General features: G+C 33.9%; 1 protein-coding gene across 2 annotated transcripts in view; it reads left to right on the top strand.

Annotated features, from left to right (window-relative positions):
- Positions 1–13,555, top strand: part of LOC138695087 (uro-adherence factor A-like) — a 217,020-nt gene that overhangs the window by 40,409 nt on the left and 163,056 nt on the right. Inside the window, exon 2 of one of the 2 annotated variants that reach the window (XM_069819474.1) lies at positions 13,144–13,346. The exons of the other annotated variant lie outside the window; for it this stretch is intronic. Within the exon in view, the coding sequence (XP_069675575.1) occupies positions 13,154–13,346 (193 nt within the window). The 5' untranslated portion in view covers positions 13,144–13,153. The remainder of the gene's footprint in view (positions 1–13,143; positions 13,347–13,555) is intronic. 2 annotated transcript variants of the gene reach the window in all.

The following is a 13,555-nucleotide window of genomic DNA, read 5'->3' as shown; positions in this document are numbered from 1 at the left end:
AGGGGATATGTATGATTTTTAAAACTTCCACAATTTTCGGCCAATATTTGTGAAATTTGAACTATATAAACAGATCTATAATAATATCTATACAAAATTTGGCGCAATTAGGTCTAATAGTTTTGAAATTATATTTTTAAGTATATTTTATACTGACGTTACTAAAAAAGCTCCTTGCATCAAAGTTTTCAAAATGTTTAGTTCTTATTTGCTCAAAATCTTGAAAATAGTTATTGGAATAAAAGTGAACTGGCTTTTTCAGCTTAGTAATAGTACAAGTTAAAGTGCAATCAAAGATAAAATATTATTTCTAAATTAAAGAAACACGTAGTCTAATAAAAGTAAATATCCAGAAACAAGCAACAAATAAAACATCAACAATACATTTAAAATAAAGAAATAAAAGGAATCTAGATACTATCTGCTGACCCAAATGTAAATTAATTTACCTTCGATGTCAATTCCGAAATGAATTTATCTCTCTCTTCTCCTGAATAATGCCTATATTTTTTTTCATGTTGCGTCTCATAATGCCGTTTTATGTTGCTTTTTTTCCAAATGATATTTTTTTACACAACAAACACTGGACTTCATCACCATGTTCGAAGCATAAATATTGTATCTTCCATTCTTCCTTGAAAGCTTCAAGCGCTTCCGTTCCGTCATGATGCGCTGTGTTCTAAGATCTGTACATCCTTTAGCAATGTTTACAGGTAAAAGAGCTCCGAGCGCGCGTAGCGGGCATAAAAGAGCTCTCGCTCGAAATTATTAGTCACCATCGCAAGACTGGTCTACAGGATCAAAAAATGTCCATACAACATAGGGTCAAAACTTTATAGTTTTCCAGAAAAAAAAATATTTTTTTTCCTTATTTTATTTGTGTTATATTCCTTACAACGTTACTAAAATTACGAAAACAATTACATCAGTAGAAGGGTCTAGCAAAGAGTTAATATTAGTTTAAATAAATATTTGTGTGTTCTATTACGTTTTAGTGAAACTGAAATTTGTTAATATTCTGGCGTGAGAGGCGTGGCAACATGTTAGCAGAATTCATGTAGCTGATTACTCTGCACAGACGTACAGATCAGTTGAGTTCAAGCTCCCTGTCCATAGCTCTCCTGCCGAGCGGATGGCAGTTCAGTACAGGTATTCGATACAATGCCATTCACAGTTCAGGAATATCATGATGTTATTAATTTATGGAGAAAGTCGTCGTAATTCAAGTGCAGCAAGAAGGATGTACCGTCAACGTTTTCCGCAAAGATGATTACCTAATCGGCAAACTTTTGCAGCAGTTTGTCAACGATTATTAGAAACTTGGAATCTTTTTTTAGTATTTATTTATTTAACCTGGTAGAGATAAGGCCATCAGGCCTTCTCCTCCCCTCTACCAGGGGATTACAACTATAATATCAACAATAAAATTACAATTAATATTAAATTTACAATTACAATTACAATAAAAATTAAAGTACGACAAGAATACCTGATTAATGCAAGCTAGACATTTTATCATAGAAGTTAAGAACAAAGAATATTTTGTATTTACTGAATTACAAGTTAAACCTACAATAAGAAAATTCTATAGTGATGAAATTACCGGATATTGAAATATTTTGTGATAGATTAAGAGAACTATTTACAAGAAACCATGTCTGAACGAGTCTCAATTACTGACCAAGTGCCTAGTAAGTTTGCGTTTGAATTGAATTTTATTTCGACAGTCCCTGATGCTAGCAGGTAACGAATTCCAGAGTCTTGGCAGGGCTATTGTGAAAGAGGATGAGTATGAGGAGGTGCGATGGGATGGTATTGTTAGTATTGTTTCATGGCGAGAGCGTGTGTTCAGATTGTGGTGGGAAGAAAGGTATGTGAAGCGAGACGACAGGTACGAAGGAATAGAAGAGTTCAAGATTTCGAAGAGAAAGAGAAGTGAATGTAAATTTCTTTTTTTATCTCTTACCCCGATTCGAAAATCACACAACCAGAAATTTCTTTAAAAATAGTACTGCTTTACGCAAGCGGAAGAGATTAAAATTTTGTATTTAAAAAAAAAATCCGTGTGATTTTGTGCAGAAAACCATTATTGTTTATTTTTGGACGTATAATAAAAAATGGAGCAATATTGTTACATAAAATGGTAATTTGCCATGGTTTGATATTGAAAATTTGTATTTGCTGCTAGTTTTGTGTAAACAAAAGTTGTCCTGGTTCGCACCTGCATTAAAACAGAGCATCTGTTTTGTACCGGTATGTCTGCACCAGCTTGAGCTGTACTGTGTACTTGTAAACCCCCTCCTCTCCATCCAGCAACGTTGCCAAACGCCTAATATTGTAAACTTTAATAATTAGTTAAATATTGTAATTATAAAATAATTGTGAAGACATTTTTCTTCCTTATGAAATGATTATTCATGTCATAATGGCACTTATACTCCTTACGCCCTGTAGAGTGTTAGTTGGGAGACCTGAGGGAAAAATACCTTTGGAGAGATCGAGATGTAGATGGGAGGATAATATCTAAACACGACGTGTAAACCTAATTTCGCTGATATGATCGTTTACAATAACTTACGTCTTAAATAACAGTGTTGTTATGAATTACTTCGGAATAAATTCATTTGGAAACGTGTTAATACAATTATAAATCACCTAGTGAAGTTTGTTCCCATCTTTTAATATCAGTCTGTATAACTCACTGGGTTCCACTGATAAATCCAACAGCTCTTTGAGGATGGAGTTCGTGTTCGATGTAGTCACGTTTTGCTATTTGAATTTCATACTTACTTATTTAGTTAATTACTTACTTACTTACTTACTGACTGACTTTTAAGGAACCCGGAGGTTCATTGCCGCCCTCACATAAGCCCGCCATTGGTCCCTATCCTGAGCAAGATTAATCCAGTCTCTATCATCATATCCTACCTCCCCCAAATCCATTTTAATATTATCCTCCCATCTACGTCTCGGCCTCCCTAAAGGTCTTTTTCCTTCCGGCCTCCCAACTAACATTCTATATGCATTTCTGGATTCGCCCATATACGTGCTACATACCCTGCCCATCTCAAACGTCTGGATTTAATGTTCCTAATTATGTCAAGTGAAGAATACAATGCGTGCAGTTCTATGTTGTGTAACTTCCTCCATTCTCCTGTAACTTCATCCCTCTTAGCCCCAAATATTTTCCGAAGCACCTTATTTTCAAACACCCTTAACCTATGCTCCTCTCTCAAAGTGAGAGTCCAAGTTTCACAACCACAGAGAACAACCGGTAATATAACTGTTTTATAAATTCTAACTTTCAGATTTTTTGACAGCAGACTGGATGATAAAATCTTCTCAACCGAATAATAACACGCATTTCCCATATTTATTCTGTGTTTAATTTCCTCCCGAGTATCATTTATATTTGTTACTGTTGCTCCCAGGTATTTGAATTTTTCACCTCTTCAAACGATAAATTTCCAATTTTTATATTTCCATTTCGTACAATATTCTCGTCACGAGACATAATCATATACTTTGTCTTTTCGAGATTTACTTCCAAACCTATGTCTTTACTTGCTTCCAGTAAAATTCCCGTGTTTTCCCTAATCGTTTGTGGATTTTCTCCTACCATATTCACGTCATCCGCATTGACAAGAAGCTGATGTAACCCGTTCAATTCCAAACCCTGCCTTTTATCCTGGACTTTCCTAATGGCATACTCTAGAGCAAAGTTAAAAAGTAAAGGTGATAGTGCATCTCCTTGCTTTAGCCCACAGTGAATTGGAAACGCATCTGACAGAAACTGATCTATACGGACTCTGCTGTACGTTTCACTGAGACATATTTTAATTAATCGAACTAGTTTCTTGGGAATACCAAATTCAATAAGAATATCATATAAAACTTCTCTCTTAACCGAGTCATATGCCTTTTTGAAATCTATGAATAACTAATGCACTGTACCCTTATACTCCCATTTTTCCTCCATTATCTGTCGAATACAAAATATTTGATCAGATCTATTACGCCTAAAACCACACTGATGATCCCCAATAATTTCATCTACATATGGAGTTAATCGTCTCAAAAGAATTTCATACTCATTATTTTTTTTACTTGTGAATAAATTTATTAATTTGGTTATTTTTATATATACAGTATATATATTTAATTTTTGTTAATTTATTTTATATTTATCTTTGTATCTCGTTCCATTATTTTCTTGCTTTGTGTGATATAGGTCTTTACCGTCTTACCATATTTATCTTGCAAAGCTGAAAACACTGTGTAGATTTTTTTTGTCCAGTCATGTCAGTCAGGAACAAAAGTCTCGCCCAAGGGCAGCGAATCTTTCTTTCTTATTCTGCTTAACTCCCCTATTTACATACCACTGCGGGTAGGGGAAGGAGATTCATCTCATTCTACGCTAGACATTCACAAATGGGGTCGGCATGACGCAGGGCTACCGCAGAGACATCACAGGTCAACAGAAAACACCCAGTCTCGTCGACGGGAGATAAATTTATTCCACTGCCCACTACAGAATTCGAACACCGACCGTGCGTAGGATTCCTATGATAAGAAATTTCAGACTTTATTTTTCTCCCAAGGGACACAAACTAAATTTTTAATCGCTCTTAAAATATATTTCTTTCTTCAGTGGGTTTGAATCCACAGTTTTCGGATATAATATCAAGAATGATCATCGCTAGACATCTCACTTTCTATACGAGTATATCCAAGATTTTAATATAAAATGTCTCCGAACCCAAGTGAAATTATTATGTAAAAATATTATGTTTGAGGAAGGTTTGCTCGATGTACCACATCTCCCTCTGCCACGGTTCCAACAATCGCCCGTTATAATCACAACGCGAGGAAGACAATCCAGCCAATACACCGCCAAACAAACAACCAAATGTTTGCTTGCGCTATGAATCCTGGTAAAATATGAATGGAGTCTATAAAGCGATCCTAGCGGCAATTCCAGAAACACAGAGAACCAAGTTTCGCCCTGAATAATGCCGCAGATAGAAGCATTCATCCCTGTTAACATGAAACGTTAGCTGCACTACTAGTGACATCTACAGATGTCAGTGTTAATTATGAAAGATTGACTGCGACATGTCAGCTTCCTGAGTTGCCTAGCAACATGTTACTTGTCCGCTATGTGCTTGTTGCCGATATCTTCGCTTTGTAGCGCTGTGCATAGCATTAAATTATGGACAGTATAAATTTGATCGCGTAAACTGGACTTGCGAACTCTACCATTGGGTGGGGAACAAAGTGTATTCAGAAAGTGTCATTAAGTTTATTATTTAATCGTCCGTTCAATGACGCTGCACCAACTTAGAGATTGCCTAGCATTTATGAAATTTTTATAGAGAAATTATTTTTCGCGAGAGTATTCTGAGGATTCACTATTGGATTACCTCACATTCGTCTTACATTTTTTTTTTTTTAATATCGGAGGGAAAATAAGATTTATCAGTTCAAGCGGGGTACAAACCCAAAACAGACAGCAGCTTTGAAACACGGCCCCATATCGTTGGCCCTACACCATGCAGGTGGCTTTGAGTTTACTGGCAAAGCCCCTAACAATATTATGTTTTATATTTTGGTCATTATAGAATTTGTCTGGGAAATCTCAGACCCCTCGTGACATTTATTAGGACTATTTCGTGAATAAAATAAAAATCTAAATAATATATCCCTAAAATTCGATCACAAAATGTTTATGGTTGTATATGAACGAATACTTAACCTATTCAGACATTGTGAAGTTGAAATACTCGTAGATGAATATCGATTACTGCAATAAATAAATTCGATGTTAGTATTCAGTAATGCCAATTGCGAAAAGCGAAATACAGGTTTAACAATGTTAATTACATGTACTGCACTTTTCTCCTATTATTATAAGAAATACATTTTCATTATCTGCTGAAATCATAATTTAATTTAACAGTAACAGTGGGGACAGCTATATACCAATGCTTATGTATTCACAGCGAGACACAGTGAAGCTATCTCTGTATAGATAGGTGTAATTAAAACACGAATTTTATTACGCCATACGGAAGGCAGTTTGATCAAAGACCTTATTATTACTATACAAGGTCTTTGGGTTTGATATGTGATGTTACATAAATTTGAACATCTGACTTTCTATTAATTGTTTAATTTCATTCACAAAATACAAATTTTATAGGTTTAGTTACCTGTGGGAGCAGGACCAATGTCAGCTGTGCCTTATTTCGACAGTTACAATCAGTGCTACACGAAAGCATTTTTTATAGCTCGACAAACGCATTCTCGCTGTAGTGTGTAACGGAACTAAAGCTGCATCTACACAGTTCAATATTACAATCGCGTATGCGTGCAATCTGGGAAGAATATTGAAAGAATCAAGTTTAAAAGGTACGTTCAATTAAGATGCATGGAGATTTTGTGTCTACATGGTGCGCCGCTTTGAACGTCGTCTTCACTGCGTAAATATATTAATTAATATTGAATATTAATATTGCATTCATTGTTTTAAAGTTGAAAGAAAAGTTTAACCGTGTAGTTGCATCTTAATGTATTCATGATCAACAATTTACGGGGAAACAGTTGGCGACAACGACTAAACAAAAGAACGACCATGCGATAAATTGATAGCGATATCTAGCTGCAAAAATTATCGCAAAGTGTGACTGTGATTGGTTGGAATTCAAAATTTCATTACACTTCATTGGTCGAAAATGGAATGACGTCATATAAACGAAATAGTCACATTAAAACAATGGTACATCAGTATCGTGTATTTGGGTCCCAAATGCTGAGAAGGATATACTATTGAAGTATTATTTATATTACTTAATAACCTAAACAAATCAAATCTACGACTTAGTATTTGCATTATACGTGAATGACAGTGAAATGCGTAATAGTGTCAGTGAAATGTGCCATAGTGTCAGTGCAGTGAGGTTAGAGTGAAATGAGTGTGGTGAAAGATTATCTGTACCAAAATGTACGAGTGCATATCTGGATAATGTCGTAAATCTGATTTGTATATTAGGCTATATAAAGATATACTTCGGAAAGATATAGGCCTACTGATTGTGACAGCTTTAGAAATCGAGAGAATTGAAAAGTAAATAATCAAGTTGATGTGTGATTGTTAAGTTAATGTATAATTATTAAGTTAATATTTAATTGATATATAATTATTAAGTTCTGTAAATTAAGTTAATATGTAATATTAAACATACAAAGAAAAAAATTAAGCATACAAAGAAATAATTGAACACTTTTGTAAAATTGAATTAAAATTAATATAATCAGTTAAAAACCAGACATGTTTCGGAGGAATGCTCCTCCATCTTCAGTGGCAATACCACGACTGCAAAAAGAAAATGAGTATGTGAAAAGATCGTGCATAATACTGAGAATTACACAAGCACAATGATTAAATGTCAATAATTGTTAAAAATGAAATGACATGAATATTATTCAGTATGATGAGTATATTTAAAAAAATAATAATGAATAAAACTAATATTTAAAAGTTGTGAAAAATGTACTATCTAATAATAAAGAACTTATATGTAAATGAGTACAAGAATGAATTAAACAGATATGTATAAATCGTAAATAGTACTAGAAGTTACAAAAACGAGTTTAAATGTCAAAAGATAGTTAAAATAGTAATAAAGATAAAATGACATAAAAGTTATTCATTTCTAAAATATTTGATAAGTAAAATGAAAATAGAAATGAATAAACAGCTGTTGAAAATTTTATCTTAAAATGCCACTGAAGATGGAGGAGCATTCCTCCGAAACATGTCTGGTTTTTAACTGATTATATTAATTTTAATTCAATTTTACAAAAGTGTTCATACAACTGTAATAAATTATTTCTTTGTATGCTTAATATCTCATTTATGAACACTGTTGAATTTGACCTTACTCCGCTGCACCCGTTAGAAATAAATATAAAGTAATTACATAATTAAAATAGGACATTTGATCCAGGGAACATTCGTGCTTGATATAAGGATAAATCGTTTATTATGTTACTTAATTTAAAATCTATTTGCATAATTAAAATGCGATCATTTTGATCCAGAGACCACTCATTCGGTCATAAAAATTATTTTAGGAAATACAGGAAACGAATGTACAGAATAGCCTCTCAAGTTTTCTGTGCATAAGAAGCTATTTTAATCTTACCTGTCCTCGATTCACTCAGAAGTTACTGTAATAACATTATAGCATTATGTCCATCTAGAGAAACTACACTTTCCAATGGTGAATTAATAATTAATTATACAAATCGTTTAATTTAGCTTCCGATATTGTTTCATACGAACACAGAAACATCTGTAGGCTATCTTTCATAGCTTTCGATTGTTGCTGTCCAAGGCCCCTTATAGACGAAGTCATTTGTTTTTCAATTCATTACACGGCCTTAGATGGCAGTTATTTTAATTTTAAAACTCATTTATCTCATTAAATATCAGTCCTATCAAAATTTTTCAAGGAATAAACGTATCGGACATTATTTTTAAAGAAACTTTTGTTATGTAACATTTTTCACAAAAATCAATAATAAGCGAGATATTTCGATTTATTTAATTTAGGCCCCCTTATAACCCTCCTTTTAAATAATGTATTTTGAATGCCATATAGCCTAAAATCTAAGTTACAACGAACTTAATTTATATTCCAATTTCATCGAAATCCGTTCAGCCATTATCGAGTGAAAAGGTAACAAACATACAGACAGACAGACAGACATACAAACAAAAATTTCAAAAAAGCGATTTTCGGTTTCAGGGTGATTAATTATATATGTTAGGACCAATTATTTTTGGAAAATCGAAAATTACCAGAAAAATTTCGGCTACAGATTTATTATTAGTAGGGGAGAGTCGGGTAGTATCGGACATCGGGTAGTATCGGACAGTGTGTTTCTTTCATCTACCACCATATGGTAGTACCTGAATGACATGGTTACGTTTCTCTATGCGACATCACAGAAACGTAACCATGTCAATCAGGTACTATCATCGTGTGGTAGATGAAAGAAACTCACTGTCCGATATTACCCGCTGTCCGATACTACCCGACTCTCCCCTATAGAATTTTAATCCTTAAATTGGCAAAACTTCATTTCTCACACTAGTTTATTAAACCCTGTCGGACTGTAAAGAAAACAACTACCGCAATGTCCATATTTTATATGTTGTGCAATATTACAGTATTGCGAAATTTTAATTTTCCTACCATTTTTTTTTCTATTGTTCTATTAAAATTATAGTATATAGCCTATTAACCTGTTGTATCATATAGGATGTATTACCAATTTAAGGGGTAAGTTTAACATGTCCTACTTTACGTAAATATTAAATTAATTTAGTTAACATAATTTTCCAGATAATAAACCGCATTCATGTTGTTTTAAGCTTTGAACTGTTTTAAGGTTGTAATGACAGGGCTAAGATACAAATCAGATTTTACTTTAATTAATTAGGTTTATTTTTTAATTATGCTCCCTTTCTGGAACTCTCTTCCGCCTGAAGTCAAGGGCTGCCGAACCTTGAAATCTTTCAAATCCGAGTTAGAAAATTATCTTATGACGAGTTGCCAAACTAGCTTATTGTTATGACAAGTGATGTATTGCATGTTATATTCTAGTGATATTTATTTTATCTGTTTTGTTTCTCACGGCAGAATATTAACAAATTTAAGCATGTATACATAATTAACTTCATTCGTACCGACAAGTAACACACGAGAGAGAAAAAAAGAAACAAAAAAAAAAGAAAAAAACACATTTCATATAAATTGACAACCAGACAGAAGCCAGTGATATTCAATAAAACATGAATATAGTCGACAGAAATAAGAGGTAAAAAATACACACATTTCTTAATATTATAGGCTATATCATGAATAACTTTATAAATTCCTTCTTTAAAAGGTTCAATTTTAAAATATTTCAAATTTGGAAAATGATCTGTAATTATATAATGTCTTGGGCCGAAACTAGCACCATATTTAAGAGCTGCACTTGTATGACATTTAGGCTCAATCAATGGGAAAGTAGATTTTCGTCTTCGAGTCGATTAGATCTATGTTTTATTTGATTTCTGTGGTAGTAAGTTAGTAAACTATATTTATAAATTTCTTCAATAGTTCTTCTTCTTCTTCTTCCCCCCCCTTCAAGGATTAGGTGATATCACCTGTTCCGGTCTCTATCGTCCAGCCACCTCTTGCGAGGTCTACCCAGATCCCTTTTCCCAATCGGGCGATAATTCATTATCTTCTTTGGTAACCTATTCTCTGCCATTCTGTCAACATGATCTTTCCATTTTGTTTTATTTTCTTCTACCATGTCGTGTACTGAGAAAATATTGACATCTGATCGTATTGTTTCATTTTTTATTTTATCGGCTTTAGTGCATCTTCTTACGTACCGTATCTCATATATTTCATCTCTGCTGATTGTATACGTGATTCTTCTTTTCTTTGTTATTGTCCATGATTCAGAGCCATATATAAGAGTAGGTACAGCCATAACTTTATAAAACTTCATTTGAGTTCCCTTTCTCGTTTTTCTTCCTAAATTTCTTCCAATTCTTCCACATATCATCTGAAATCTATTAACTTTCTTCTCAATATCTTTCTCATAATTAAAACTAATATCACATCCTAGATAATTGAAGTGGGATACTTTTCTAAAATGTTTCCATTTACTAGTATCTTAGATCTAACAGGATTTTTCCCTTTAAAAGCCATTATCTTTGTTTTGTTTGCAGATATAGTTAGATTGTAAAATATTGCATTTTGGCTTCTTCAATAGTTAATACTTTAAAATCTGTATAAATTTAATATGTTGGGTAATCCATATGTTTGGTCAGACAAATTTTTATTAATCTTCTGTGTAATAAAATTAGTGGATTAAATAGAGATAATGCTATTCCACCTCAATTTATTACACTGTATTGTATTAATGATTATTAGGAGGCGGATGTTAATGACCTAAAAATCTACTTAAAATGATCATTAAAATGCCCTTAAACTAATGGAAAAATGACTTGAAATTAAAATAAAATGACATTTAAATATTATTCACCGTACTCGCACCATAACGTCTTACAAATTAGTCACCTTGCTTCAATGACTGCCCTGCAAATCTCGGAGAGAGGAGGCAACTTCCTGGAATAAAGAAAAGGAACATGCAACGAAATGAAGGTTTTTAAGGGAAAACTATAGATTTTAATGAGGGTTTACAGTGTGTTTCAATCAGGGGTTGTCCATGTCAGTGCCTTCATTCTCCGTCTCCTCCTCCTTCCGCACTTCACTTTTGTTACCAGATCTTCCAGATGAGGGAGTGTGAATGGCAAATAAGTTGTGGGCGCAGCGTGCATTCTTGCAATTTTTGTGTTAAAAATACTGTTTACTACAGTAGCTATCCCTTCCGAACCATGTTGAGTACACAACGTCCTGTTCAGGACATGGTGAAAGTTTCCTTCTTTCCAAACATAAATTCTAAAGACACCCTCGTACAGACAAAAGAATAGTAGAGGTCAAAGTCCACACTTAAACTAAGCTGTTGTCAAGCATTTTATATTACTTCCATTGTGTGAAGTGAAACCTTCAGTGGAATGAGGGATGGACTTTAGAGTCTGTTCCAAAATATAAAACTCAAACTTCACTGTTATTCACTTATTAAGTAGGTAATTACTACTGATTTATTTAGTTAGAAAATGATTTAACAGACCTATCTGTAAAGAAGCAAAGTAGACCTATATGATTATATCTCGTGACGAGAATATTGTACGAAATGGAAATATAAAAATTGGAAATTTATCCTTTGAAGAGGTGGAAAAATTAAAATACTTGGGAGCAAGACTAACAAATATAAATTATACTCGGGAGGAAATTAAACACAGAATAAATATGGGAAATGCCTGTTATTATTCGGTTGAGAAGCTTTTATCATCCGGCCTGCTGTCAAAAAAACTGAAAGTTAGAATTTATAAAAAGTTATATTACCGGTTGTTCTTTATGGTTGTGAAACTTGGACTCTCACTTTGAGAGAGGAACATAGGTTAAGGATGTTTGAGAATAAGGTACTTAGAAAAATATTTGGGGCTAAGAGGGATGAAGTTACAGGAGAATGGAGAAAGTTACACAACACAGAACTGCACGCTTTGTATTCGTCACCTGGCATAATTAGGAATATTAAATCCAGACGTTTGAGATGGACACGGCATGCAGCACGTATGGGCGAATCCAGAAATGCATATAGAGTGTTAGTTGGGAGGCCGGAGGGAAAAAGACCTTTAGGGAGGCCGAGACGTAGATGGGAAGATAATATTAAAATGGATTTGAGGGAGGTGGGATATGATGATAGAGACTGGATTAATCTTGCTGAAGATAGGGACCAATGGCGGGCTTATGTGAGGGCGGCAACGAACCTTCGGGTTGCTTAAAAGCCAGTAAGTAAGTAAGTAGACTATCTGTGAAGAAGAAAGTAAAATGCATTCCAAATGATCTAAAAGTTTTTCAATGTATTACAAATGACCAAAAATGCCGAAAAAAATATATTAATAACCTATTAGTTCAAAAATGTTTAAAAAATGCAATATAAGAAATTACATTTTACGTTGATATTAACATAGAAAGGATTTCTATATTAATAGGCATCGTACTGATATGAAAAATAAGATGATGAATTTTCATCAACATCCGCCTCCTAATGATTATACTAAAGCTAAAAATGCTGTTCTCAATGCCTCCTTAGAAATAAAATTTCCAAGTATTATGAATTTATAAAATTGTCTTATGCTTGTACACATGAAATCAATTTGCTTATCCCAACGTAAATGCTGATATATTATAATTCCTAACTATTTAACTTGTGAACTTATGTCAGAGGATCATTTGGCTGTTAATGAAATGTGTGTAACAGAAGAATATCTGTACCAATTCCAGCTACATTTCCAAAGCTCGGGAGACAAATTCAGACCCGCCATGCCTCCCCATCCGTCATTCACCATCTGTCCCTGAGTTGTAACCTATTTTCAATTGATCCACTCTTGTTCTGATAACCACTCGCAGAAGTTCTTCATCCTTCTCTTTTTCTCTCAACTTGCAGAGTCGTAACAATGATAAAAAGTCCAGACCCGGTGGCACGAAATGGCAGAATAAATTCTGAAGAAATCGATAGTGCTTTTTACCTGCTGAACCCTGTGAGCGATGACATCGAGAAATATTGCTACTCCATTACGAGGGGAGGAAGGAACTCCGGGCCGGAGGTGGAGGAATGGACGAGCTCGAGCGACGGCGGCGGCGATAGTGGTGACGTCAACTTATTTATAGTCACACGTTGACGACAAGTAGATCAAGCCCAATAGGTATCAAGTAGGAACTGCGACATGTGTGCATCTCCTGTCCTAAACTTCTCCTGGTAGTTTCGTATTTTAGGAGACCTGAAAAAGTTTTATACTCTCTATAAAATAGTCTAAAAAAATACGAAGTTGTGTTACGTTTCAGTTTTGGTGAAGAAA

Source organism: Periplaneta americana, chromosome 2 (assembly GCF_040183065.1).
Source record: "Periplaneta americana isolate PAMFEO1 chromosome 2, P.americana_PAMFEO1_priV1, whole genome shotgun sequence".
In the NCBI taxonomy this organism is placed as follows: Eukaryota; Metazoa; Arthropoda; class Insecta; order Blattodea; family Blattidae; genus Periplaneta; species Periplaneta americana.
The sequence above is the reverse complement of the archived record's forward strand: the minus strand, read 5'-3'. Positions and strand labels throughout refer to the sequence as shown.